This window comes from Battus philenor, unplaced genomic scaffold (genome assembly GCF_028537555.1).
Source record: "Battus philenor isolate CCGP_79_NKW_IND1 unplaced genomic scaffold, ilBatPhil1.0.hap1 SCAF_24, whole genome shotgun sequence".
NCBI classification, from domain to species: domain Eukaryota; kingdom Metazoa; phylum Arthropoda; class Insecta; order Lepidoptera; family Papilionidae; genus Battus; species Battus philenor.
The window spans coordinates 6,540,119-6,565,030 of NW_027181687.1; the positions used below are offsets into that span (position 1 = coordinate 6,540,119).

At 32.9% G+C, this 24,912-nt stretch overlaps 2 protein-coding genes across 2 annotated transcripts in view; one reads left to right on the forward strand and one right to left on the reverse strand.

Annotated features, from left to right (window-relative positions):
* Positions 1–1,468, reverse strand: part of Apoltp (Apolipoprotein lipid transfer particle) — a 67,158-nt gene extending 65,690 nt beyond the window's left edge. Inside the window, exons 1-2 of the mRNA XM_068768098.1 lie at positions 1,367–1,468; positions 105–149 (exon numbers count right to left, since the gene is read on the reverse strand). Of these exons, the coding sequence (XP_068624199.1) occupies positions 105–149; positions 1,367–1,427 (106 nt within the window). The 5' untranslated portion in view covers positions 1,428–1,468. The remainder of the gene's footprint in view (positions 1–104; positions 150–1,366) is intronic.
* Positions 1,469–13,034: 11,566 nt separating this feature from the next.
* The window catches only part of Lrt (Leucine-rich tendon-specific protein), a 142,626-nt gene continuing 130,748 nt past the window's right edge, over positions 13,035–24,912 (forward strand). The window contains exon 1 of the mRNA XM_068767948.1: positions 13,035–13,309. The gene's annotated coding sequence lies outside the window, so the exon portion shown is untranslated. The remainder of the gene's footprint in view (positions 13,310–24,912) is intronic.

Genomic DNA, 24,912 nt, shown 5'->3' on the forward strand with positions numbered 1-24,912 from the left:
TAGTTTAACTACTTATTAATATAACCATATTTTATTGCACCGAATAAATTAACCTCGTGTTTCATATTGCTTTATTTACAAGAGAAAAATATTAATAAAATTACCTGTACATGATGGTGGTCCACATATGTACGGATCTTTTAAGGAATCTGTGAACGAAATTTAATCACTATTAGAAATGTAAGAATAATCACAATTGTTTATTTCAATTTAGTACTGCTGATAAACAGTAACGTGTAAGTAAAGTCGAATAAAGAGACAAACGTACAGATGTATAGTTTAACTTCTCAATTTGAATAAAACAAATGTAGTATTAATAAACAAATGGTCTATTATGGCATTCTTGTCTAAATACCACAGAAAACAAAAAAATATGTAATAATAATAACTATTAATTAAAGAGAGGAATTACATGTTATTGCTTTAACTAAATAATTGAAACTAAACAAAATAGTCTTATTATCGTTGTTGTCACATACTCTGTTACAGTTCCGTTCACCATACAGTAACACAAAGATAATCTTAGCCAGTATGCGGTAAATTCTTTGTCGACCGCAGAAAATAAATTTTAAGTATAACTAATATGTTATACGTATTAATAAGGCTCATTGAAGGCGTTATTTTGCTGGTTATAGATAGGTAAAATGGTTGTCAAAACTCCAAAAAACGTTAGTGTATGAGGGACTTTTGTAAACTAGTCTTTTGTTTACCGGCATGGTAAAAATACGAATTACCGTTACGAAAAAAAAACCATATAATTTACTTAATACTGAATATTTTGAATAACGGTTGCTCTTTTGCGCAGTATAAGGTATACGAGAAAATTAAACCGCTTAAAAATGTCTATAAAAAGTCTATAGACTTTATAATTAGACTCTATTATTTCGTATGATGAAACTATAAAATATTTATTTCCTACATCGAAATACATTTGTCCTCTGACCTCTTCTAGGGTACAGGGCGATAAAGACGTTATCAGTTTTAAGTTGATTCATAGCTCCTACAAAACATGAGTAATTACATCGTACTACTTATGTTGTTTAAATATACAGTTATATACTTAAATTTTTAACACACATTATTAAATAAAATTAATAATTATATATTAAAGTTAAATATTAAAAAAATAAATAGACCACAACGAGAGGTTTAAATAACGACAAGTTACGTGTTTTCATAGAATAACAATAATTAGGAAAAAAATATGTTCTACGGTAACCTATTTAAATGTATTTAAAAATTGATAAGTACATTTGTAACTTAAGAGATATTTTATAAAGTACCCTCTTTATGAGAAAATTTAAAAATATGTACTTTTTACGGTTTTATAAATTGAATTAACCTAATGGTTATAAAGAAAACATACTTCCTGATCCATATGCGGCACTAACAAAGCACAAACACACCAAAAGTACACATAAATTCATTTTGATACGTGAATTTTTAGCAAATCATCATGGCAACTGGCCGTTTCGCACACCACTGTCTAAATGACAAAATTCTCGGATGTACTATCATGGAGTCGAAGTTTCGGGTCAAAGTTAATTGTTTTATCGCATAAATTATCTATGGCAGGACGCGGCCAATGCAGAGCTGGGCACACTTGGAATAATTTGTAACAAATAATAAGTCGATAGACAAACATCGTTAGCGAGTTATAATGTGGTTGTTGGGTTTACCATGATATAAAACTCAACAGGATAATAGATTTTTTACTAGGGCCTATTTATAAATGTGATTTGTTTTACCAACTTCTAAATACTAAACATATTTTGGGAATCTGTGCTTAAATGTACGCAGAACCTACAAAAGTATAATAATATAATCCTTTTAACAGACATTACAAGTGTTGTTAATCGGAAAATTTTGAATCAGGCACATTACTTCACTTGCTGAATTATACAAGTTCCTAGAATGTACCTTTTATATATATGTTGATTGGAAATATGTAAAAAAGCAAAGGAGCGAGCATTTGCTGTCAATTTATGTATGGTACACCGTATTCAAAAAGTTAATGGTTCCAGAAATAATGAATAAAATAACGATAATGAAGCACGAAAAAGCGTTTTTAAAATTTGAATTATTGTATATTAAAATCAATTATTGCTCCTTATCTGTTCTGTCTTTATCCTGATGTAAGTTATAGATCAGTGGAATTCTAATGTAAGAAATAAATTAATATAACGTGTTTTAGATTGATAACTTTATACAAAGTGATTGGAAATATGTGTAAAAGCTCTAAAGATTATCCTTGCTTTAACTTAATTTAACTTATATATTTAACCCTTTAAAGCTTTTACAGATATTTCTTATAAACGTGTATATTTTATTTCGGCGCATTGATACAAGTAAATAAAAAGTTATATCTACCCTCTAAATTTCTGTACGTAAACACTTTTATTTACAAAAATGGTTTTGTTAAAAAATCCTAAATTAATCGTAGACAAATGTGGTTAACCTACTATTTATTAGTAGGGTCCTCCGACGACGGGAAGCCAGCGGAAATCATCATAATATATCTGGTTACATTCCGACTGTGTCCCACTCGGAACAATTGTGGTATCTGATTAGTGTTATGATTTGATGCGATTTGTATTAATCAATAGGTACGTGTGTGAAAATATATACAGATTTTATTAATTCGCTGACGAGTCTACGTGCATTTTAAGTATATCTATACTATCTGTTTGCTGTGTGTTCTTAATTAACTTTGTTAATTCAATTCAATTCAAAATATCTTTATTAAAGTAGGTATTCACTGGCATGTCTTAATTGTCAATTAAATAAATATAATAAGTTATAAGCTATCACTGGTTCGGAATGCAGATCTTGCATTTTCCATTCCTTCCTTCTTCTCATTCCTCATTCTTCATTTCAATCAATAATATGCATAAAATTTAGCTGTATTTGATGTATATATATTATAATATCAACCACGTTAATAAGTCAAAAAACCAAGTTCCAAATATATATACATAATAGAGCTATACTCAGAAAAATGCGAGCATTTTTAACACCAAGAGTAGATACAATACTAAATACTGATTGTTAATACATGCAAATGATCTCTAGAATTAAAGTATGTTTATTTTATTAAAGCGTTATTAAAATAAACATTCTTCATTTACACTGCTAACAAATTTTAAAAGATATTATGATGATGAACCACGTTACTACCTAAGTCTTGTAGTGTTTGAAATATAACCCATATTGTTCTAAGTAATCATTTTTTATTAAGTAAGAAAAGGACTAATATATAGCTACTTCCGCTATGTAGCAGCAGTCGTGCAATAAAGTACACCGCTTGCCAGCCCGCTGATAAATGCCCATGCGGCAAACAATGCGAATTACACAACTACCACCGTTAAATCACTCAACACGTGTTTCAACCTTCCACGGGGCATCTTCAGGAGTATTGTTACACCTATTAATGCCAAACACTGAGTCTCTCGTGAGCCTCAAGTGACTGCTGCTACATAGCGGAACTAGCTATATATTAGTCCTTTTCTTACTTAGGATGGACTTCCGCATAGTAACGCCTGAATCTATTAGACATTTTTATTATTAAAACATTACATTAATAAATAAAGTGATTACCCAGAACTTTTTTATTGATTTATATTTTTCTATTGGTGCGAGGCAGGTCTAAAATCTATTGGAATAGAAAGGGAATGCGTATAAGAGTTGCAGCCTAGCGATAGAGGATTGTGACTTGCGATCGTAATTCGCGGGTTCGATTTTCGGAATACAATCTTATATATTTCACACCTTGTGCATTCTTTATATAGGATTGTCACTACTCGCAAACCAATTTTTGCAGAGCTTGAACAGTAGCGTCCTCTGCCTACCGTAATACCATACTTCGGTGTCTTTGGAGGAGGGGAGGGACCTTGTAGTAGGCGCTTATGGGTTGAAATGACGACGATGATATTTGTGTAAATATATTTTATTGGTGTTTTTTTAAATAATAATAACGAGCATTAAGATTGTTCTTGTTTTTTTTTAAGAGGGTGAACTTGCATATAACATTTAGTTTCTCATAAAAAAAGCAAGCTTATAACTTATTTAGCCTAATGCCTTTTTTGCGTATGCTTTCGGACTTACTAATACCCAATGGACTATCATTTACACCATTTTACCGGGGTCTCGTCTATTGCTTAGGCTTTTTATTGCGGTTCCGTTTTTGCCTTGTCCCGAGACCAACATTAATTTGGCACTTAATATTTGTTTTATCTGTGAATTTTTTTCTTTCTCTGTGGTAAATGATTTCGATGTAATGCCCAAAATTAACTTTTTTTAATTTTTGATAACACCCTTAATTATATTAAAGCTAATTTGATATGAAAATAATATTGTTTTTACATTTAAGGAATGTTTATCAGCTCAAAACGTACAGGAGATTCTGTAGCTGCCACTTGGACGTCCATATTTTATCTTCCGCTTGCTAATTCACGAATTTGGAACTCTTTCCTAAAGTGTAAGGTTTCCTAAAGTGGCCACTTTAGGAGTAGAGAACCTTAGTAGGAGAGAGAGAAGTTCTCTATCCTAATGCCTGTGTTTGCCAAATTTGCATGGTTATTCAATTGCGGGAATAATATCGTGAAAAGTTCCCACAGTCGCTCGTCGCGTAAGCTTTTTTTTGTTGCCCATAAGTTATTGTCCTATTGCACATCTGCCGTTGCTTGAGGTCTGGCGTCTGTCAACAAGACTACTATTTTGGCGCCGCGATTCGTGGGTCAGCAAGGTCGATAAAATATGAACGTTCAAGTGGCTGCTTTTATTACAATGTTAACATTTCCAGAATAATTTTATTATATATTGTGCACAACTCACAAACGCTGTAATTATTAACATTGTGCAATTATATATTTTTTATTATTATTTGTACAGTTACTAAATTGACTTTTTGTATTATATTAATAGCAATAAAACTTTCATAATAGACAAAGATAGTGTTACTCGTAGTGGAATCGGTGTCTTGCTTTATCTAATGAAAATCAGTAAAATCCGTTAATTGTGTCATTTTAAATGGAATAATATGAATATAAATGTATTTATTTATCACGTTTTACATTTCTGGCACATGCGTGGAAAAAGTAAGAGGTTGTAGAAGAAAGTGCTGTACTAAAATTTCCTTGAAGAAATCAAGGTTAAGTAATATATATATTCGGAAATAGTTCTTCGCGTTATTGGACAGAAAACGATGTTATGAAAAGACTTGTCGTCCAGGATTGAGTGAATGGATTAAGAAAGACGATGGATAGAGCGTACTCTCACAAAATCCCTCTTTAAAACTTGTGCATACAAAATGCCTGTGTAAGAGAGAAGTTTCACAGTGTTAATCAGTTACCACAAATTGTTTTACTAGAAGCACAAGATTAAGAACAAAATAGTCGTATAAAACTAATCGTTGATATCCTGTGTGATTCAGAAAAAAATGCGTTTATCTGTAGTGCACTTTTATGCACTAAGTATGCTATTGCACTGATTCATCGCTATTTTAGCCGTAAGACGATCTGTCCCATAGATTTCCAAAAAGATCGCTAAGTAGCAACTTCATCCAGCATTTTCCTTTATGCTTAACAAGGTTATCTATCCTCCTTTTGAGTAGACGTTTTCTACCGTGTTTCCTGCTTCGATGAGAACCCCGTACAGCTTATGAGAAATGTTGTAGCTTCTATTACAGATCTTTTAATAATTTTAGTAATGACAAAAACGTCCTTAAATTGTAGCTGCCATAATATAAGCTACACTCCTTACAGTTAACTTGCCTCCCCGACTAACGGCATACTTTAAGCGAAGTAGATTTCTTTTGAACAACCGTCGAGTGACTCGTCTTCGAAATCACCGCTGCAACGAATTGATGCACTTTTGAGAAACGCTTTCGCATTAAACGGCGTGCCATTTGATACGCCGCGCGAACTGTAACCATTTATATATATATACTAATTTGTTTATATTACCGTTATGTAAAAAATCGCGTCCAATTTAAAGTATGAACGAATTCTTATTACAAGATTAGTTTCGATTTTTTTTAGATGTATTTAAAAGTTGTAAAAAAGAAAATTCATTGTCAAAATGTATTCGACATTCGAGTTATAAAATGACTGGTTATGAAATAATAACACGTACGTATGAATAATACTTATCGGTTGTGATATACGATGGAGAATGAATCCTAAAATGTTTCATTCATTTTTCTCGAGTACGCCTGATAACAGCTATAGATTACAAAACGTGTATTATAACAATAAGAGAGAATAATATTAATATAACTGTTATACGTAACTGTTTATAGATTGCCTTCTTGAGTATGTAAATACGCTTGAATAACTGCTTACTTGATTATCACTAGGATAAATATTTGGTTTAGTTACTATGAGACATTAAGGAAAAAATAAAAATATATTTTAGTTTCTCTCTAATATTGATATTTAGGCACATCGTTGCATAAATTGTTATTTCACTGTATTGGGTCGTAAAACTAATTTACAGAACCCTGCAAAACGACGTCTGCCCATGTGTCGACTCCATAATATAGACCTTTCAACACCTACTCAGACACAGATCTCGAGTCAAATTCAATAGACATAACCACGTGACCCTTAGCGGAAATTTTTATACCACCATCAACTTGCCAGATCTCCTCAAGAAAAAATCTACTACAAAATCTTTTGATTGGCATGCCCGGCTCAATGTTTTAAAGCTTTAAACATTTAACGGACTAATGCGGTGGACGTGGTCTCGGGCCAGCTCTTCACGGGGCACGGGGGGTTCTCTGAGTACCTCCATAGGTTCAAGCTCAAGGAGGACCCCTCGTGCTTCTGTGAACCGGGCGTGGACCAGACCGTGATCCACCTTGTGGCCCGGTGTCCTGCATTCGGGGGACTCCGACACGGCTTCGAGTGCCGGTCTGGCGTTGAAATCAGGGAGGAGACAATAGCCTCCCTGATAGGCGGCGATGACAAACAGGCGCTCATATCCCTTTGTAAAGAGATCGCCAAAAGGGCGATAGAAAGAAATAAAACAAACAGAGTATAAAAATATAAATAGATTAAAAACGTAAATAGAAACAAAACTGTGATAGAAATAATTATAGAATAAGTAATAATGTGTAAAAAAATGTAAAAAAAAAAATATAAATCAAAAAATGTAAAAAGAAAAAGGAAAGAATGATAAACGAACAGAGCAAAAGGGTAAGAAAGAAGAAAAAAAATTAAACTAAAAAATTAAAATTTTCTTAAAAATACTAGATAAGAGCATTTAACATTATAATATACATGTTACAGCTTACATTAAATGACTAATCTGTATAACTTCGTCGTACTTTAAGATTAAATATTAATTACAATTAAGGCATTTTACATTCGCAGTCGTGGATAATTTTTTATTATGAAACGACTAGATAATTTCAGCGAACATTCTACTGAAGTGACGCAAGCTACCCTTAATAAAGCTGTTTTGAATTTGCAAATATTATATATATAGTAATAAATTCTAACATTGGCTTCGAAAAAATGTATAGAAAAAGACTAGTATATACTTATAAATTGTCATGGAACAAAAACCGATTCTTTGAAAGATAATATTGGGCAGCAAAACTGTCGGAATTTCCAGAAGAAATCGGACTGATACGTAATTATACAAATCAATATGTGGAGATGCTGGGTAAATACGGCTTATTAGGGTTGCCAACTTTGAAGTTATATATTTATGAAGTATTTTCATTAATATAGATTTGGGAAATACTCAATATGTTTTATTATCATTTATCTATTTTTTATATATTTTTATTCACATATGATCACTTATACTTGATTACTTTACAAGAAAAATGCCAGAAGAACCTCTCAATTCATAACAGCAGTTTAGAAGGAATCTCTTTAAAATATGAGAAGTGTCTGGAATTTCTTGTGACCTGTCCTTCTGCTGTGACCGTATGCTTCATAGATTATAAGGAATCCTTCGACTACCTCTGACTCATTTGGTCTGCATTGCGGCGTGTTTTGTGAGAATTTGGTGTTCCTGAACAGAAAATCTATGCTTGTAATTAATCGTTTAACAGCGGTAACAAAGGTGACTCTTTTTGCTTTGAAAAGAGACCTACGTTCTTCAGGGGTTGTATCCTATTTGCCATTTCTTCCTCTCCGCTATGCAGATGATGTCATGCTGATGGCTATTGAAGAAAACGAAATGGCACAGCTCTTAGAGCGGGAAGCTTGGAGTTCAAGAGCGGAAAGGATTAGTTTAATGGAATGAATCACCTCTGCAATGGCAAATTAATGATATTCGACTGAACCAACTGACTGCAGAATATATGCATCTAAAATTACGAAACAATCGAATTTTTTCGTGCGTTACCTGAGCTCTGTCATTAGCAGCAAAAGATCTTTAATAAAGAAGTAAGAATGCGAATAGGCATGGTCAGAAATGCAATATCACTGGTGCAAAATAAATATATTTCAGCTACGAGATAGAAACGAGGGTTTCATAAGGGCTAAACGAGATCCTTTAGAGATGTGGTGCTGAAGGACTAAGTTTCAGACTTCCAGAAATCTTTAATCATTTTTTATCGAGTATTAGAGTTTTTCAATCACACAGAATGAACGAACATAACCCCGACTATCCTATGGTAATTTGATAAGGGCAGATGTCGGAGAGGCCGTAGGTCGTTCATAATGTCGGGTCAAATTTGAACAATATTAACGTCAAACCTGATGCTGCTTTCCACAATGTTGAGGAAAGGAACAGATGGTATGGAGGTATTAAGACAAAGATTTCAGTGTACATTGCTTAGGATGTTAACAATGTGAGGACGTCAAATTTTGTCTTGTAATATATTTACAATATTCATTGAAGGTATATTTACATTCTTCATATGATAGTTACATTTAATTTGTATAAATTATTTATTTGCTTATTTTGAAGTATATATAAGTGTAATGTTTAGAAATAAATACAAAGCGTCGGCGATAAATAGTAGAGCACTTAATAAAATCCTCAGAGTTATGGACGTCTTTTGAAACGGTATGGCAACCTTGGTACGCTTTTTATCAGTTAAATTTTGTATGCCGTAAGTAACTGCTACGAAAATTATCTCATGTTACATTCATGCCGTGTTAACACTCGATATTAAATCAAAATTTAGAAGAAGAACTGAATTATGGAGACATTCCATACATCGTTTTGTATCGCATCCTTTTTTTAAATATCGGTTAAAAATGAAGTTTCTAAATTTGACGTTGAAAAATTTGTTTTTATATCCCTTTTACTAAAACAGTGTATAATGATTTCTATACATGTTTTAACCGTCTAATCTTTTTTTATTATTTTGCGAATTGGAGTACTTTGAATAAAAGTTTTCTGAAAAGGTCTCATTTAGATATTTATTAGGATTACAATCTCAGAGCTATTCGTTACTTATGTTTGCAGTATTTTATTCGCTATTAGGATAATTACCTCTCAGATAAAAATCGTCACCCTAGCTTCGTACCTTGCTGTATCATATTAAAAGTTACTGTGGTCTACCACGAATGGGTTAAATAGGAACTATATATTTATAGATACAATGTAGTTATTACGATCCTAGTATAGTATGTAAACATTTTTTATTTCTAACCAACAATATGTTCAACTTCGTTATCAACAAACGTTTGCCATCTAGTATACAAATTTTCAATGTCGGAGCTGTAAAAATCAATCGGTTTTTCTGTACAATATGTCAACAGAAACGACGTTACTTTCCGGTCCCCCTAATATTTTACATTACGTACATTACAAAAAAATTACACTATAATACATAATTTCTAATTGGATCTATCTTGATGGAAGACCAGCGCTGTGACAGTTTTGTTTAACATTTGGAACGATATTCTGAATCGGTCGACATAGTGTTACTAATTGTAAAAGACCGATATCTATTAATTTACTTTATTACTCTGTGATATATACCTACCATTGTTATAGCACTCATAACTATTGTATTGATGAAATGTAGATGTAAAAATATTTCAATGTAATTGATCACGAAAATATAAAGACATTGTTTAAAATCAAGGCGGGTACAATTGCACGCATAATAATGCATGTTTGTTGCTAGAGAGAACTTGTAAAGACAAATTGCTTTGTATTATTTATAATTAAAAAAAAGAACAATTAAAACCTAAAATGGTTATGACGCGGACCTAATTTTTGCAATTACGTTTAACAACGAAACAACAGCGCATGTCAATAATCATTTGATTGGCTCGAGAATATGGGAACAGACATGTCATCCAACAAACATATAGACTTCACACGAAGCTGTAGTACGTCCTTGTAATAAGGTGCAGTTTACTCCGACACAATGAAACGATTCTGCTGTTTTCCTCTTTAATTGGCCTTCCGATGGAACGCAAATCAATAAGGGCAGTAACACACACTCAATCCTGTTCTGTTTACCGATTGCCCGAAGCTGTGAGTACAAGACCTAATAAGTTAGACAGGTAAGGGTGTAATTTCATTGGAGATACACATGTATAACACACGTTTCGCAGTAGTGTTTTTTGTAATAACGGTTAATTGTTATTGGGGCATCATTGTTCAGCTGATTTATTAATTGTGCACTAATTATATAGGATCGCCACTGCTCATAAACATATTTCCAAAAGAGGGGACAGTAAAATACTAAACGGCGATCGCTTACCCGCCTGCCAAGCGTGACAGCTATGGTATATCGTCCATAGATATGTTTGGGTATAGTTTTGTCTTGCAATGAACATGTATGGGCTGAAACGACGACGACGAGGCCAATGGCGGTTTGACGAAAATATAAGAATTGAGGAATGGTTACTGCAAAGTGCAAAAAACTAAGTAATACTAATATAACTATTTATATATATACATATATATATATATATATATATATATATGCATATATATGCTTATATATATATATGTATATATATATATATAGGTATTACATTTCGGTTCTTTCTATTGAATCAGCAACAGCAGTAACCTTGCTTCAGGCAGCAAAACCAGTCGCTATTTATTACGATTTTTATACTTATATTATATATACATAAAATCCATTTATGGAGATGGCTGCCTTGTTTCGTATACACATTTAAGGCATATGAGGCAGTAAAAAGAGCTTTGGGACGGAACGAGAATGACTGCATCCTCCAATGTTGAAATTCCTAACCTAAAATAGAAGTTTTCGTCACATATAAAACAGACATCAGGATAAACTCCTATTTATTACGAAATTATCTATCGGAATATTTAACACAGCCTGTTTTTTTTTAAAAAGGGGGTGATTTTATGATTAAAGCTTATTAATATCAATATTTTATTAGATTTGGATATTATACACAAGGATATTATTGGTTCTAAGACATTTTAAAGTAAATTTTTGGAGCAAGTTCACCTTAAACTTTTAGTAGAGAATTTAAAGGTAGTTATTTATAACAACGGTTTATTCAGTACTGCCGTGTAAAGGCGGAGGTCGGTATTAAATTACAATTTGTAAATTCTACGTAGCTACATTTAATTATTTGTAAAATGATAAAATCAACAAACTTTCCACCAATATGCACGTTACGAATGTGCGTCTTCCCGTTTATTATAGAATATTTTTTCAGAATCCTTTTATATTAGAGCAAATTTTAGTTCGTAACACTTATACCAATTTTTTTCAATTACTGCAGTTCGCATTGTAAACTATAAAGACACATATGTCTTGGTAATTTGGTATTATTTTTAAATAATCGTTATTATAAAATCAAATAATTAAGTAAATTATGTTTTTGGAACACGTTTTATTTATTTACTTTTGCTAGCATACTGTGTCACGTCAATAACTTCTGATAAAATAAAATCTGACAGAGTAGAAAGAAAAAAAAACAGTAGTCAATTTGCAAATGTAATATCAAATATTCTTATTATATAGTCGAGTTTAAAATTTTATGTTTAAAGCAAGAATAAATTTTAATCAAAGTGAATGAAAACAACTTTATTGACCTAAAAACCATTAAATTTTATCTATAATACAAGTAAATAGTGACTTTGTAGTCTTAATATATGTTAAAATAATTTAATTATTTAATTTGATAACTTATTTTTAATATACTTTTCATAATTTCACGTGATAAATGTATTTATAAGCACAGTTCAGCATTATGCTAGTTACATCGCTGCTCTATATACGGCAGGCGCTTTATATAAAGTAGTTCAATTTAGAACTGGTACCAATATTACAATTGTAATTAATTGATAGCGGCTAGTTAATTTAGACAAAATCGTATTAAACTACGTACAATCAGACTAAAAGAGAATCCACTTCTCAAATCCCAGGCGATTGTGAACACTAAAGAGTACCTTCAGCGACAAATCGTGGCGAAATAGAACGTCTAATTAGGACTCCGGAGTGCGGGCGACGATTTCATTACGAATGTATGAAGCCAGCACAGCGACGTGGCTTGCAAGCACACGACCTGTACAATGCTCCTTCCTTGGCGTAAAGTGACCAGTTAAATGAGACACCCACTAGTCCTTTTGTTACTCAATTCATTTAACAATCTTCCGCAGACGGGGGGAGCGAGGGAGCTCTCGCTAGAATGGACAATATTCCCGAGCTCTTTCCTGCAACGTACGACAAAAAGTCGAAACGTGTGGGACTGCAGACGAACCCGTTTCTCCATACAAGGTCCTCCTCGACAAGTCGCTTCCCAACGCAACAGCACACATAATATTGTTAGCTGCCGACGATGGCTTTTTATGTCCGATGCATTATTCGATACTCATTTAAAATTCTAACATGAGCTTATAAAGAGAGCTCGCCATTTTCATGCGGTCCCCTGCTGTCGACGGTCGTCCCGGGCACTGATCGGAGCGCTTTTCAATAAAGCGTGTTTGTATCGAATGCGGGCGCTTTTGTGTATTTTATTGCCCAAATACATTACGCAAATTCACTTTGGCCCGCCTGCGTCGGTCTGCGCCCACGCTTCAAAAATCGCGGGGGCGAATACGGAGGCTTCGCGCTCAAACGTGCGCGCGCGGCGACTAACACACACGTTTCGATAAAAAGTTTTAAAAAAAAAAAAAGAAATTCGGAACCATATAAAAACCAGTTAAGTGCGTTAGTGTTGCTAGTGACACGAATTTCGAATACCCCGTTTTGAATTTCGAATGACATATATCGATTGTATTTATGTTTTATGAATGGAATGAGTTAGGAAGTGACATCATGCATAGTGCTGTGCCCGTTGCTCTCGCTGGGCCGGTAGGCGCCTGTTTGTCGACAATGAGCGGTCATTAGAGCGGGAAGGTGAGTGTAAAGGCTGATTCATTTGTTTAGGTGGAGTTGAATTACGTTCATTCATTGCTTTTGTGCAACTGACAATGTTATTGTCATTCCCACTTGCATACCTATCTACGTGTGAAAGAACGATTGAACATGTTTGTTGACATCTATTGACTCAGATGTAATTGCACGTATTTCCCCGAATTATCAATGACTTTTTGAAATCATAGTAATATTAAATGTCTTTACATTCCTAAGTTACATATAAGTAGATTTATGCATCTCGACCTATAAGTATCTATTATTGGATGTATTATTCGTTTTACTATAAACCGTAAATAATCCCTTTGTTATCAATGTTGGTATAAAAACAAAGAATCTACAAAAACAGTAAACAAATAACTTCTCTGAGAAAAACAAAAAAAAATGATTAATGATTTTTTTTGTATCTCTAGAGCATAATGATGAGGTATAAAGGTAAAGAATCTATGATAATAATATATAAATAACGCTTAGAAAAAGTAACAGAAAGTTGACTTATATATCTCGGAATCTATGTATATATATTTACACAGGTCTATTACACGTATTATAATAAACTCTAAATGATTTTCTTATAAATCTCTATGTTATGAAAGTTGGTATAAAGTATCTACAATAATAATAAACAAATAAATTTTGTAAGAAAAGCTACAAAAGTTTATTTAAATATCTCGACATATTTACGTATTGATTTAGATTTATTTACTCAAATTTGCGCACGTATTCATACAATTCATAAATTATATTCTTTCTATCCCTATGACATAATTTACATAAGCAAAGAATTCACAATAATAATAAACTAATAACTACTTCGAGAAAAAGTAACAAAGTTCACTTATATATCTCGGTATCTATGTTTATATATTTATTAAGATGCATTGCACATATTACTATAAACTATATATTATTTTCTTATAAATCCCTACGTTATGGATGTTGAAATATAAATAAAGTATCGACAATAATGATAATAACTTCTCAAAGGAAAGCAACAAAAGTTTATTTAAATATCTCGACATCTTTATTTATTGAATTACATTTATTCACACAAATTTGCGCACGTATCTGTAAATGATTTTCTTTGTATTACTATGTAATAAATTATGGTACACAAATAAAGAATTTACAATAATAATAAACCAATAATTACTCAGAAAATGTACAACAAAGTTGATATATGTATTTAGTCATTAATACCTTTGCCATGAGAACTAAAACCCGTGTTAAAATTGGTTCGATTTCAAACCAACGTTTGTTTAGATTCGGGTTATGAAAACAAAAACATGTTAATAGTCAAATACATAGCAAGGGCCTATTTATACACCTGTTTATACGTAAATAAGCACATCGTCAAGAGAGGTGAATGGAAACAGTCTATATTGGTTAACAAAATTTACGCAACCTTTAGGCCCTCTATGCAATAGTAGTGAGTCAAGGACCACTGCGTTAGGCATGTTTTCTTTTGAGAACGATGCATTAAACCCAGGGGTCTTAGACATCATTGACCTTTATACAAGATGATAAAAAAGTAAAACATCGCTTGGTTATGTAAATTTCGTCTCTCCCCACATTTAGTTGTAACCAAAAGTCTACACTGAAATTTATTACTCATATATTAATAGTTTTTTTTGTTTAAGAAAGAAGTCTATTATAATTAAACTGCATGTTTCTTTATGGCGTAATGTGTATGATTTCACAACATTTACATGGCAAGTAAAAGTTGATAGAATTTTAAAAAATATTCTCGATTTATTTATGAAGCGAAATGATCTTAAATACATTTTTATTATCTATGCAAAGATGGGAATGAAAATCTTTGTGGGAGGCCTGTAATATATATATACATATATATATATATATATATATATATATATATATATATATATATATATATATATATATATATACTCATATATACCCATCTATAGCAGGACATATCCTGTAGTGGACGTCCTATGGCTGAGATGATGATGATCTAGATAAACTGAATAAAAGTAATAAAAATCTTGTATAAACACTATTTAATATAACTTAAATCAATATATTTTTAACAATAATTTATAAGAAAAAAAAATAACTTTACTTTTCGATAAATGTTACGTTTGTATTAGCTAAGATATTTGACCAAAATTATACTGATATTATACTTATAGATAGATAGATACTTATATTCCACGTCAATTCAAACGTCATCCCGCGCTCCAAGACGCAAAAGATTGGTACTGGAGGCGTAGTATAGAGACGAAGGTCTCTCCGTGTTCAGGTTACGATGCGACGAAGAGAATATATTCCAACATTAGTTTTAGATATCAAAGACGGCTAGACTTACGCCTCATTCAAAGATTACCACGATTACCAATATTGTCTCAGATAATACTAAAAGTGTGTTTTTGGGACAAACATGTTTAACGTATCTATGGTTAAATCAATCGCACCCTCATCGTCATGGTCATCACCTTAGCCGTATGAAGTCTATTGTTTCGAAATAGGATCGATAGAAAGCAGCTTGTTTCCAAAAACCATATCTTCTTCTTCTTCTTCTTCTTTCCCTTTTCCCTTTATTTGGGGTCGGGTCTCCTTATCAATTTGCGCCAGGCCACTCTATCCTGGGTTGTCCCTGCATCAAGTTGAAGGGTTTCCAGTTCCTTTCTGATATTAGACCACCACGTAGCTTTTGGACGCCCTCTCCCTCTTGGGAATTCTGGGAGGCTTAAGGCAGTTTTTACTACGTGGTTATCTGGTTTCCGTTGAATGTGGCCATACCATCGTAATCTTTTTTCCTGTAATTTGCTGGGGATCGGAGCTACCTTAAACGAACCTCTCATATATTCGTTCCGTATTTTGTCCATTCTAGTGATTATTTTTATTAGTTATTATTTTTTTAGTTATTATTTTTCCATTCCAAAAACCATATCAAATGGAATAAAATATTAATTGCTACATAAAAGAATTGAATTAGCGGGATGTAATAGAGTTCTTTCACGAACAATTTTGTAAGTGAATAAAAGGTCAAATAGATGTACTCCCCGTCAAAAATTATAAAGAAATATAGAAATGAATGAATAAATATTAACAAAAATATTTTTGAAAATTGATGCTTTAAACCTTATAAATATTATCAAGGTTGTAATTTTCTGTTTCACTGTTAGTGTTTGAGTTTCTAATAGTTATGTGTAAGTGATGTTGTTAGATAAACCGTCCGAACTGTGCAAAAAACAGATTAAGACTGAACCTCCTATATGTAAACGCATCTTTAACTTGTATACTGATCAAAGTGATAATAAATGCAGGTACGATAAAGTGTATAATTATTATTAAAATTACCAATGAAAATTAATAAAATACATATAAAAACCCTTAGAATTAGTAACCGGACAAATGTTGTTTGAAGTTACTTAACACAAAACTCATGAGTAACTGCGTGGGTGAAAATAATAGGCCGACGTGACGTTTCGAAATTCCATACCCGGTTCTTTAGCGTTCCTTATTGGCATGTGGCATATAAAATAGTACTATTGGATTTTATATTTAATTAACTATTTTAAAAAATAATAAGTGTTTAATTTGACTCTAATTGCTGGCTTCTCCTTGTTATTAAAACCGAGAATTGACCAGATAAAGCTTTTTACTGAAGAATAACAAATATTAAACAAAGCATAGATTTGTAAATGATTGGTTGTTAATGAAAATAGTTTCCTTAATAATTTATTAAATGTGACACCAGTCTTAGAAACCATTGTGTGAAGCAGTGGACACATTGCTTAGGGACTTCACGGTGTTTTTAATTGTAGCCATTGAATCTTCATCAGGCATCTTGAAACCTTGTTCCACAATGGTTTTCTTAAAAATATCATACAACATGTATTATTAGTATATAATATATATAATAGCATTTTCCATATGCTTTTAAGTTGTGAAACCAAATTGTGAAATTAAATAACAGAATGATATACAAATCTTTTCACAAACATTATCATGGAAAGATTTGTATGAAGTTTTTATTTAAAAAAAATTAGTATCTCTCTATCGAAGACACTAGGGCGACACCCGCTGTCTGTAAAATACTACAACATGACTTCTCATCATAACTGAAAAGAAAAACATTTTATGGAAACTGTTATAACCCAAATCAGAAACGTTATAAATGTGACATCTTCATATCTATAATAAGGTTGTATAATGTAAAGCCCAGTGGATGTATCAGTTGAGTGGCACTGGGCAAGCCAAATCACACGCAGAACGGGTGGCTGCCGGGGCTTTAAGAATCTGGAATGGAGACTACGGACCGGCAAGCGCAGCGTAGGGCGTCCATCCAAAAGGTGAACAGATGCTTGTTCAGGTCGTTTGAAGACGTTAGGTGCAGAACATTTCCCACCCAATCTATTGGAAATGTTTGAGGCAGGACTATGTCCAGCAGTGGTGTGATGCTGATGGCTGGAGAGGTGGAAACAATATTAGGAACTCAAAGTATATATCAAAGCAAACATTAAATCAACTTACTTTATAATTGACAGCGTAAAATAATTAAATTCTGTTTTTGTAATCCATTAACAGAATCAGCTTAATGTAAAATTGCTAATTCCAGAGTTAAGTCTCGGATAATGGTTGTTAATAATTAAATCAATTAAAAAGATATTGTCTCTCGCCGAAGCTACCTACATGAATGATATAAATTAATTATCTAATAGTATAATAGCCCAACAGCCAATAGCGAAGATATTAAAGCATAACCTATGTTGATAGGTTTAATCTCAGACTAATATACAACGGATTCCTCGACGCGTATGCAGTAAATGTCATCATCTATTGAATCTATTTGCATCAACACTCCATGCTCCGCGCTTTGTGTAGCTTTGTTTGATTTGAGGACATGCTTTAGTAGCTAAATCTAATAGTCGAGAATTCTGACTCAGTTGAACGTACACGATGCCCCCATAAATTAACATAAAAGCTCAAAATATTTTATCATATTGAAGTACGATAATTTTTAATAATTTAGTTAATTATTTAATGGAATCAGGCGTTACTTCGCGGAAGTCCATTCTAAGTAAGAAAAGGACCAATATTTAGCCACTTCCGCACATGCAGTGGTAGTCTTGCAATGAAATGCATCGCCCGCCAGCCCGCTGATAAATGCGCATGCGGCAAACAATGCGAATCACACAACCGCCACCACCAAATCACTCAACACGTGTTTCACCCCTCCACGGGGCATCTTCAGGAGTTATGTTACACCGTATTAGTGCCAAACACAGAGTCTTTTTGACTCCACTGCATGTGCGGAAGTGGCTAAATATTGGTCCTTTTCTTACTTTAGTTAATTAATTACATATAAGAAACCCAGTATACTCTCAAATGAAAATTATTAGAAAAAATTATAAGTCAACGAAGAAATATGTATAGTCTATCGTAAATCTAAAGACATCAATCATTGCTTTCTCTACCCTCATTAAGGTAAAACAGGAAGAGGGCATATAGCTGTGACGACCACAGAGTAACATAAATTATTTTTTGTTACGAAACAATAAGAAACTGTTATTTGTATATGATCTACTACTATTAATTTTAAAATCTTGCAATACACTTTTTTATCTTATGGAAAAAAAAAAAACAGGAATAATCATGAGCGAATGTCTTAAATAAGCCATACATTTGTCAAATATTATTCAGGAATTAGATCCGTTACTATGTATAAAGAACTACAAACAGGTGATTGGACAGTCGAGTGCATAGATTTATGATAAATAATAAATATGTATTAAGTTAATTTTATTTAATATTCCTTTTTGTACACGTCATAAAAGATATACATAATAATTAAGAAAGGATATAGGCGGCCTTATCTCTCAAGGCAATTTCTTTAAGACAACCATAGTTTGGAAATAGAAATACGAGTAGGATAAGCAGCAGGTAATTAACGTTTAAATACAAACATACATAAATATCTTCTTCTTTTTTTGACCAATATACACACTCTTAAGACATACGCCTCCTCCAAAAGTATCTATAGGAGATATACCATAATCGTCACGTCTGGCAGGCGGGTTGGCGCTTACAATATTATGGTACGCAGATGACTCTGCTACTGATTCTCCGGAATCTTGTTTAAGAGCAGAGGCAAAACCTAGATAATTAATGCAGAAAGTGTGAATTGTATAAGAGCGTGTCCCGAGAATCGAACTCGCGAACTACAATCGCAACTCATAGTCCTTTACTTACTTCCTTCCTTTACTTTACACTGGGGAACACTGCTCATACATGTATTTACGTATATAAACATATATTAATTTATATATATTAATAATAAATATATACAATTATAAATAAAATAGTAAATATCAATTTAGGATAGATTTAATTTATAAATAACAACACGAAGATTAAAAAAGCACTCTGTAGACGGGAGCCTTATAAGGCATAGGGAGCCAAACTACTTGCGTATGCGCATTGTTAATACATTTTCCTCAATGATTATGTGTAGCATAGAATTGCTGGATTAATAATAATTTAGATTAAATAACTGCTTAAAAGGAGTTATGGTAGAGTTTGTTTTTATATTAAAAAATAAACACAAAAAACGTTAAAAAAAACGCAAGGGATGTATAAAAAATATGTTGAAAAATACTAGTATATTACTATTTTGTCCATGACTCAATAAAATAAAATAAACATTATATGTAAAAATTTTTACATATGGCTTATATATTAAAAGTTATACATTTAATTTTTACTAAATTTGGAACATCTAATAATTTACCTAATGTTCAAGACTAAGGTCAGCCCGTGATTGTCAATGAGGAAAATAATGTTATGAGGAGAAAATTATAACCAACTATTTAAGAAAATAGTAAACATATTTATTATAAGGAATATCAAATTCGTTTTCATGATTAAATGTAGAAAAATATAGAAACCTACAAGAATATTCAAGCCTTACAAAACTACGTTAGGAGATATTATGTTTGTTAAATATTATTAACGTATAACACATGACGCTGGGATAAAAAGCTTCTTTAATAGCGTCGAAAAACCGACGTCACACCGAGCGGGGCTGTAAGGGCTCCTTGTGTAGATGGCGCCTAAATATCAACAAACGAGTTTTGCAGCCGTATTACAATGATTTTCAGGAATTAAATGTTCTGTCATTAAGGAACTCATTAGTAAGCTTACTGACGCTCACCGAGCTGGGATTTCTCTACGAGATCGAATCAGGAATGTGGCGACCCGTTGACAAACGAAAGTAACCGTTGTAGTCCTGCGGGTTGGCAAGTTGTAGTGGTAGTGGGCATGCAACATAACGCGCAGAGAAGTTGGCCATTGCGGATTTTATATTCTGGAGTGAAGACAAAGACTGGCAATGCAGTGTAGGACATTGACCCACAACATTTACCTTTATCGATAAGATTCCTTTCCCTATCTAACCAAAACAAGATCATTTCAATCCTTTTAATGTATCCCAGCGTAACGTAGCACCTTTACCTAGGTTTAGGTACACAGGTAACACAAAACACAGGGGCAGGCCACATAGCGCGCAGAACGAATAGCCGTTAGGGTCTAAGCATTAAATACATTGTGATAAAAAAAGTGATAAGAATCCCAATGTTTGTGATACTTAAACCCTCATCCTTTACCTCATTTCTAGTGAGGTAAAGGGTGAAAGGTGATGAAAAGGAGGAAACCAAAAATGGATGAGTGTGTAAGATCACGTGAAGTATATTAGTAGACCGAATGAATTATCTTAAGAAGACTTTAACTGAACTGAAACTTACTCCCCGTAAAGAAATAAAGTGAAGGATGTGAAATAATTATTTAAAAATTGTAAGTTCTCTGTCTCTAAACGAAATAGGGGAGAACGAAGGGCCTCCAATAACAGGAGCCATAAAGAAAAACAGCCCCTAGAGCCTTAAGTTTTTGGAGTGGATACCATGGAACAGTAAGCTCGATGTATAATATACATTCACAAGGTCAACAGACGACCTTGTCTAGGTCATCGGAAGACACCGCATGCCGGCTGTTGCTACTAGTCCTATTAGACTAGACTAGTCCCTTGACGGGGGGGGGGGGATATATCCAGCAGTGGAGTCCTACGGCTAAAATCAGAAATCAACACTTCGTTATTTCTATATGCTACTCATAAATGAACGTAAGTTCATTACAGAAGCTATACCTGCAATTAATGAACGTGATTATCCGCGAAAGCGTTAAAATCATTATTCCAGAGTATCCTACATATACACATAATGCACGTTAACCAAACAAGACCGCTATTAACAACATCATAAACAATAATTTAGCGTTTATCGCGTTCACACGGCTCTGCGTCCAATCAGCTTCGTTCGCGGGAGCGAAAATATTATAATAGCAGTGGATCGATATTTAGGTCACCTCACTATTGTTTACTATAATAGGTGCACGGGTCGAAGTCTGTGTTGATGTGTAATAGAAATTTGTGCGGCGGCGTGTTGAACAGCCCTCGTATATAAAGTTCTTACAAAACTATACATAGGTCACTTTCTCATTTCATATTTGTATAGCTTATTTTTATTTTTTTGTTGTCATCATCAGGGTAATTCGTGAAAATCTTTGAAGAGGTGAACGTATAGATCATTTGTCAGAAAAAAAACTATGTTGTATATCTATTTTCAATCGTTCTATGTAAATTGATCAAATTTTGAAACTCTTTTTTATACCATAGGCCATTATCTTCTGGCAATATGAATCTGCAGGGACAGATCATTATAATCATCATGTTGGCCGATAGACGCTCATTCCAAGACATACGCCTCCCCCAAAGCTCGTCACGATGATCGATTTTTCGCTGCCCATAGCAGCGACTAATGATATATAATAGTTATTTTAATGAGCTGTAATTCCAATTTTAAAACACATTTTCTTACTAAAACTCTCTTACTGTAACCATTGATTTTGGATCGGCTTTACTATATATTAAATGTCAGCAAATAATCTACATATATACCTTTATAAAGCTTTTACACCTATAATCAATCATCCTGTATACCTGGCTGGCTTACTTTGACTTATTTAAAATATACATTGAAATATCTTCGAGTAAAATTACGGTCGTATCGAGTTTGCTTTTATTTGTGATGAAATAACCACAAAAAGTTAACGTTACATCTGTGAGCAATGCTTAGGCAAAAGTTTCCCGACCGCGTCGCTGTACTTACATAGCAGGATAAGTTTAAATGTTTAATCCTTTGGCTAAAGGGGAGCACAAATTTCCCGCTCCTGAAGTATACATAAGCATACTTAAATGTTGGATGGTTTATAGTTTAAAACGATGATATGAACACTTCATACTGCAGTCGTCTAGGAAAAAACCTTTTGGTATATGACTCGCGTATCTTCACAAGTTTTTAATATCCATTCAATTAATTTTAATCAATACTGCAACTCATCTAACAGTTGTGTTAAATTGTAACCTCTGTAAGAGAAAAACATATGATGTTTGATTAATATATATATATAGCTCAAAAATTCTAATCTCAAGTTTGAATATAATGTTATTCATATTTATCTTTTGTTCGACGTCAATATGACACACATAGTTATGCGACAGGTAGAATCGTGTTTTCCTAGCCCTGATAAAATCCTATCTTCCGTGTTTACATTTTATCATCATAATGATTTCAGCAATAGAACGTTCTCGGCCCAACATGGAAGTCCATATCATTATAGATTTCGAAAAGGATTAATCGTATGCGCTTCAGCATCTGCTTTGATTCAATCTTCGAGACAATCTTCGAAAGATGGATGTCAGAATCTTCTGACATCCATCAGATTGTCTGACCATCGTGTGTGCCTTACGCTGCGCTTGCTGGTCTGTGGTACCCATTCTAGAAGATCCTTACATATATTATTATCAGATTTTTTATAATTCATACATAAGTTGCCTTATGACGCGGCTGTGGTACTAACAAAAATTAAAATGTTGATTGGTGACGTAGTAACACAAGATGATCTTTTTCATTTATTAAAATAATTAAATAAATTACTTAGGATATAATTATTTTGCAAATAAAAACAGTATTGCTTAAATAATGTTTTTAGTAAATTAGACATTAACAGAATTTCAAAGTTAATCAGTTGTTTTGTTTGCTAAGGTTAACGAACTCGTCGTGTTTATTTAAGTTAGCGATTAGGAGTTTGGACCCTCGGGGTGTTCGTTCGTGGAGCGCGCTGTGTGTTCTATTAAAATCACATTTATAATTGACTTTGTGGCTTTCGTTTTGAATTATTTTGTAACGTAACAGTCTTCGGTTTTAATGTTTGTTTTAAAATGTTTTATTATGGCAAGAGTCTATGTGCTACAATAAAATTATATTTGAATAAAAAGAGTTGAAGCTCTAGTGATCATATTTCTTACGTAATATAATACTTAGAACAATTGCTATTTAACTTATAGGTTTATAATCGCATTACTTCTATTATACATATCTAATTGGCTTAGAATGGTAATCTATTTTCTTTTATCGAGTGTTCTGTAGCGGAAATTTGTAAAATCAGTAACTAATACAATGGAGTGCGATCTCAATATCGACTAGGATTCTGTTTCCTGGGTTCTTTTTGCAGCCGGTGTACATTTTTAATTTTGCTTGGAGAGGTTTCAACAAACTTAAGCTTACTTAACTTTAACTCTTACTTATCTTACTAACTTAATTTTAAGACTTAACATCAGACCAATTTTTAAAGGACAAAACTGACAATATTTTTCACTGTATCTACACACACGTACAAATGTCGAACGTGTTATTTATATATATTTTTAAGACTAGTAAGTAGTAAGGTAAAAAGATGAAATAAGTAGTTTTATCTTACATCACTGTTGCATCCGTTTAGAGATTTGCGTAACCGTGGTGTAAATTGGCGTTTTTGTTGAAAATATATTATTGCAGGATCATCATTTTTGGCGTAGGTTTTTTATTACTAGACATACTTCTTCTCCATAGATTTCCAACAGGACATGTCTTCCGATGATCCTAACTAACTCGTCAGTCCACCTGGTGGGTGAACGTCCTCTGTGTTTGTCTGCTTTCGCCAAATTTCAGCAGACATAAGTTCTGCACGCTGTATGGCTTGCCTTCTGTCACTTGAATTTGCTTTTTCTCTATACTACGCTTACTTTCGTTCATTCTCTTTTCTTTTTATTACAGATATGATTAGTTGAATCAAAATATTTTGATTTAAAAATGATTACATGAACGTACACTGTAAGCGATATATATTTTATAATGCGAGTAAGAGTCTTAGTTTAGCGGAAAAACATCAAAGGCAAATGGTTGCTTTGACATTCGATACTTTGTAAATTTTGCGAACAACATTATCCAAACGAGCTTAGGTAGAATGAAAACGAATGGTAAACCCCGCCGTCGCTGCATACGAAATATCTATCGATCTTTAGTTGTTTGCTAAATCAACGTGTTCTTTCACTATTATTATTTTAAACCTGTCAATCACATTAAATGTAATTACATTTGTTTATATAAATCACATTTCTTTATTAATTGTCTATAATGTGCTCCCTGTTAATTAACTAGTTTTTAATTTGTTGATCGAAATAA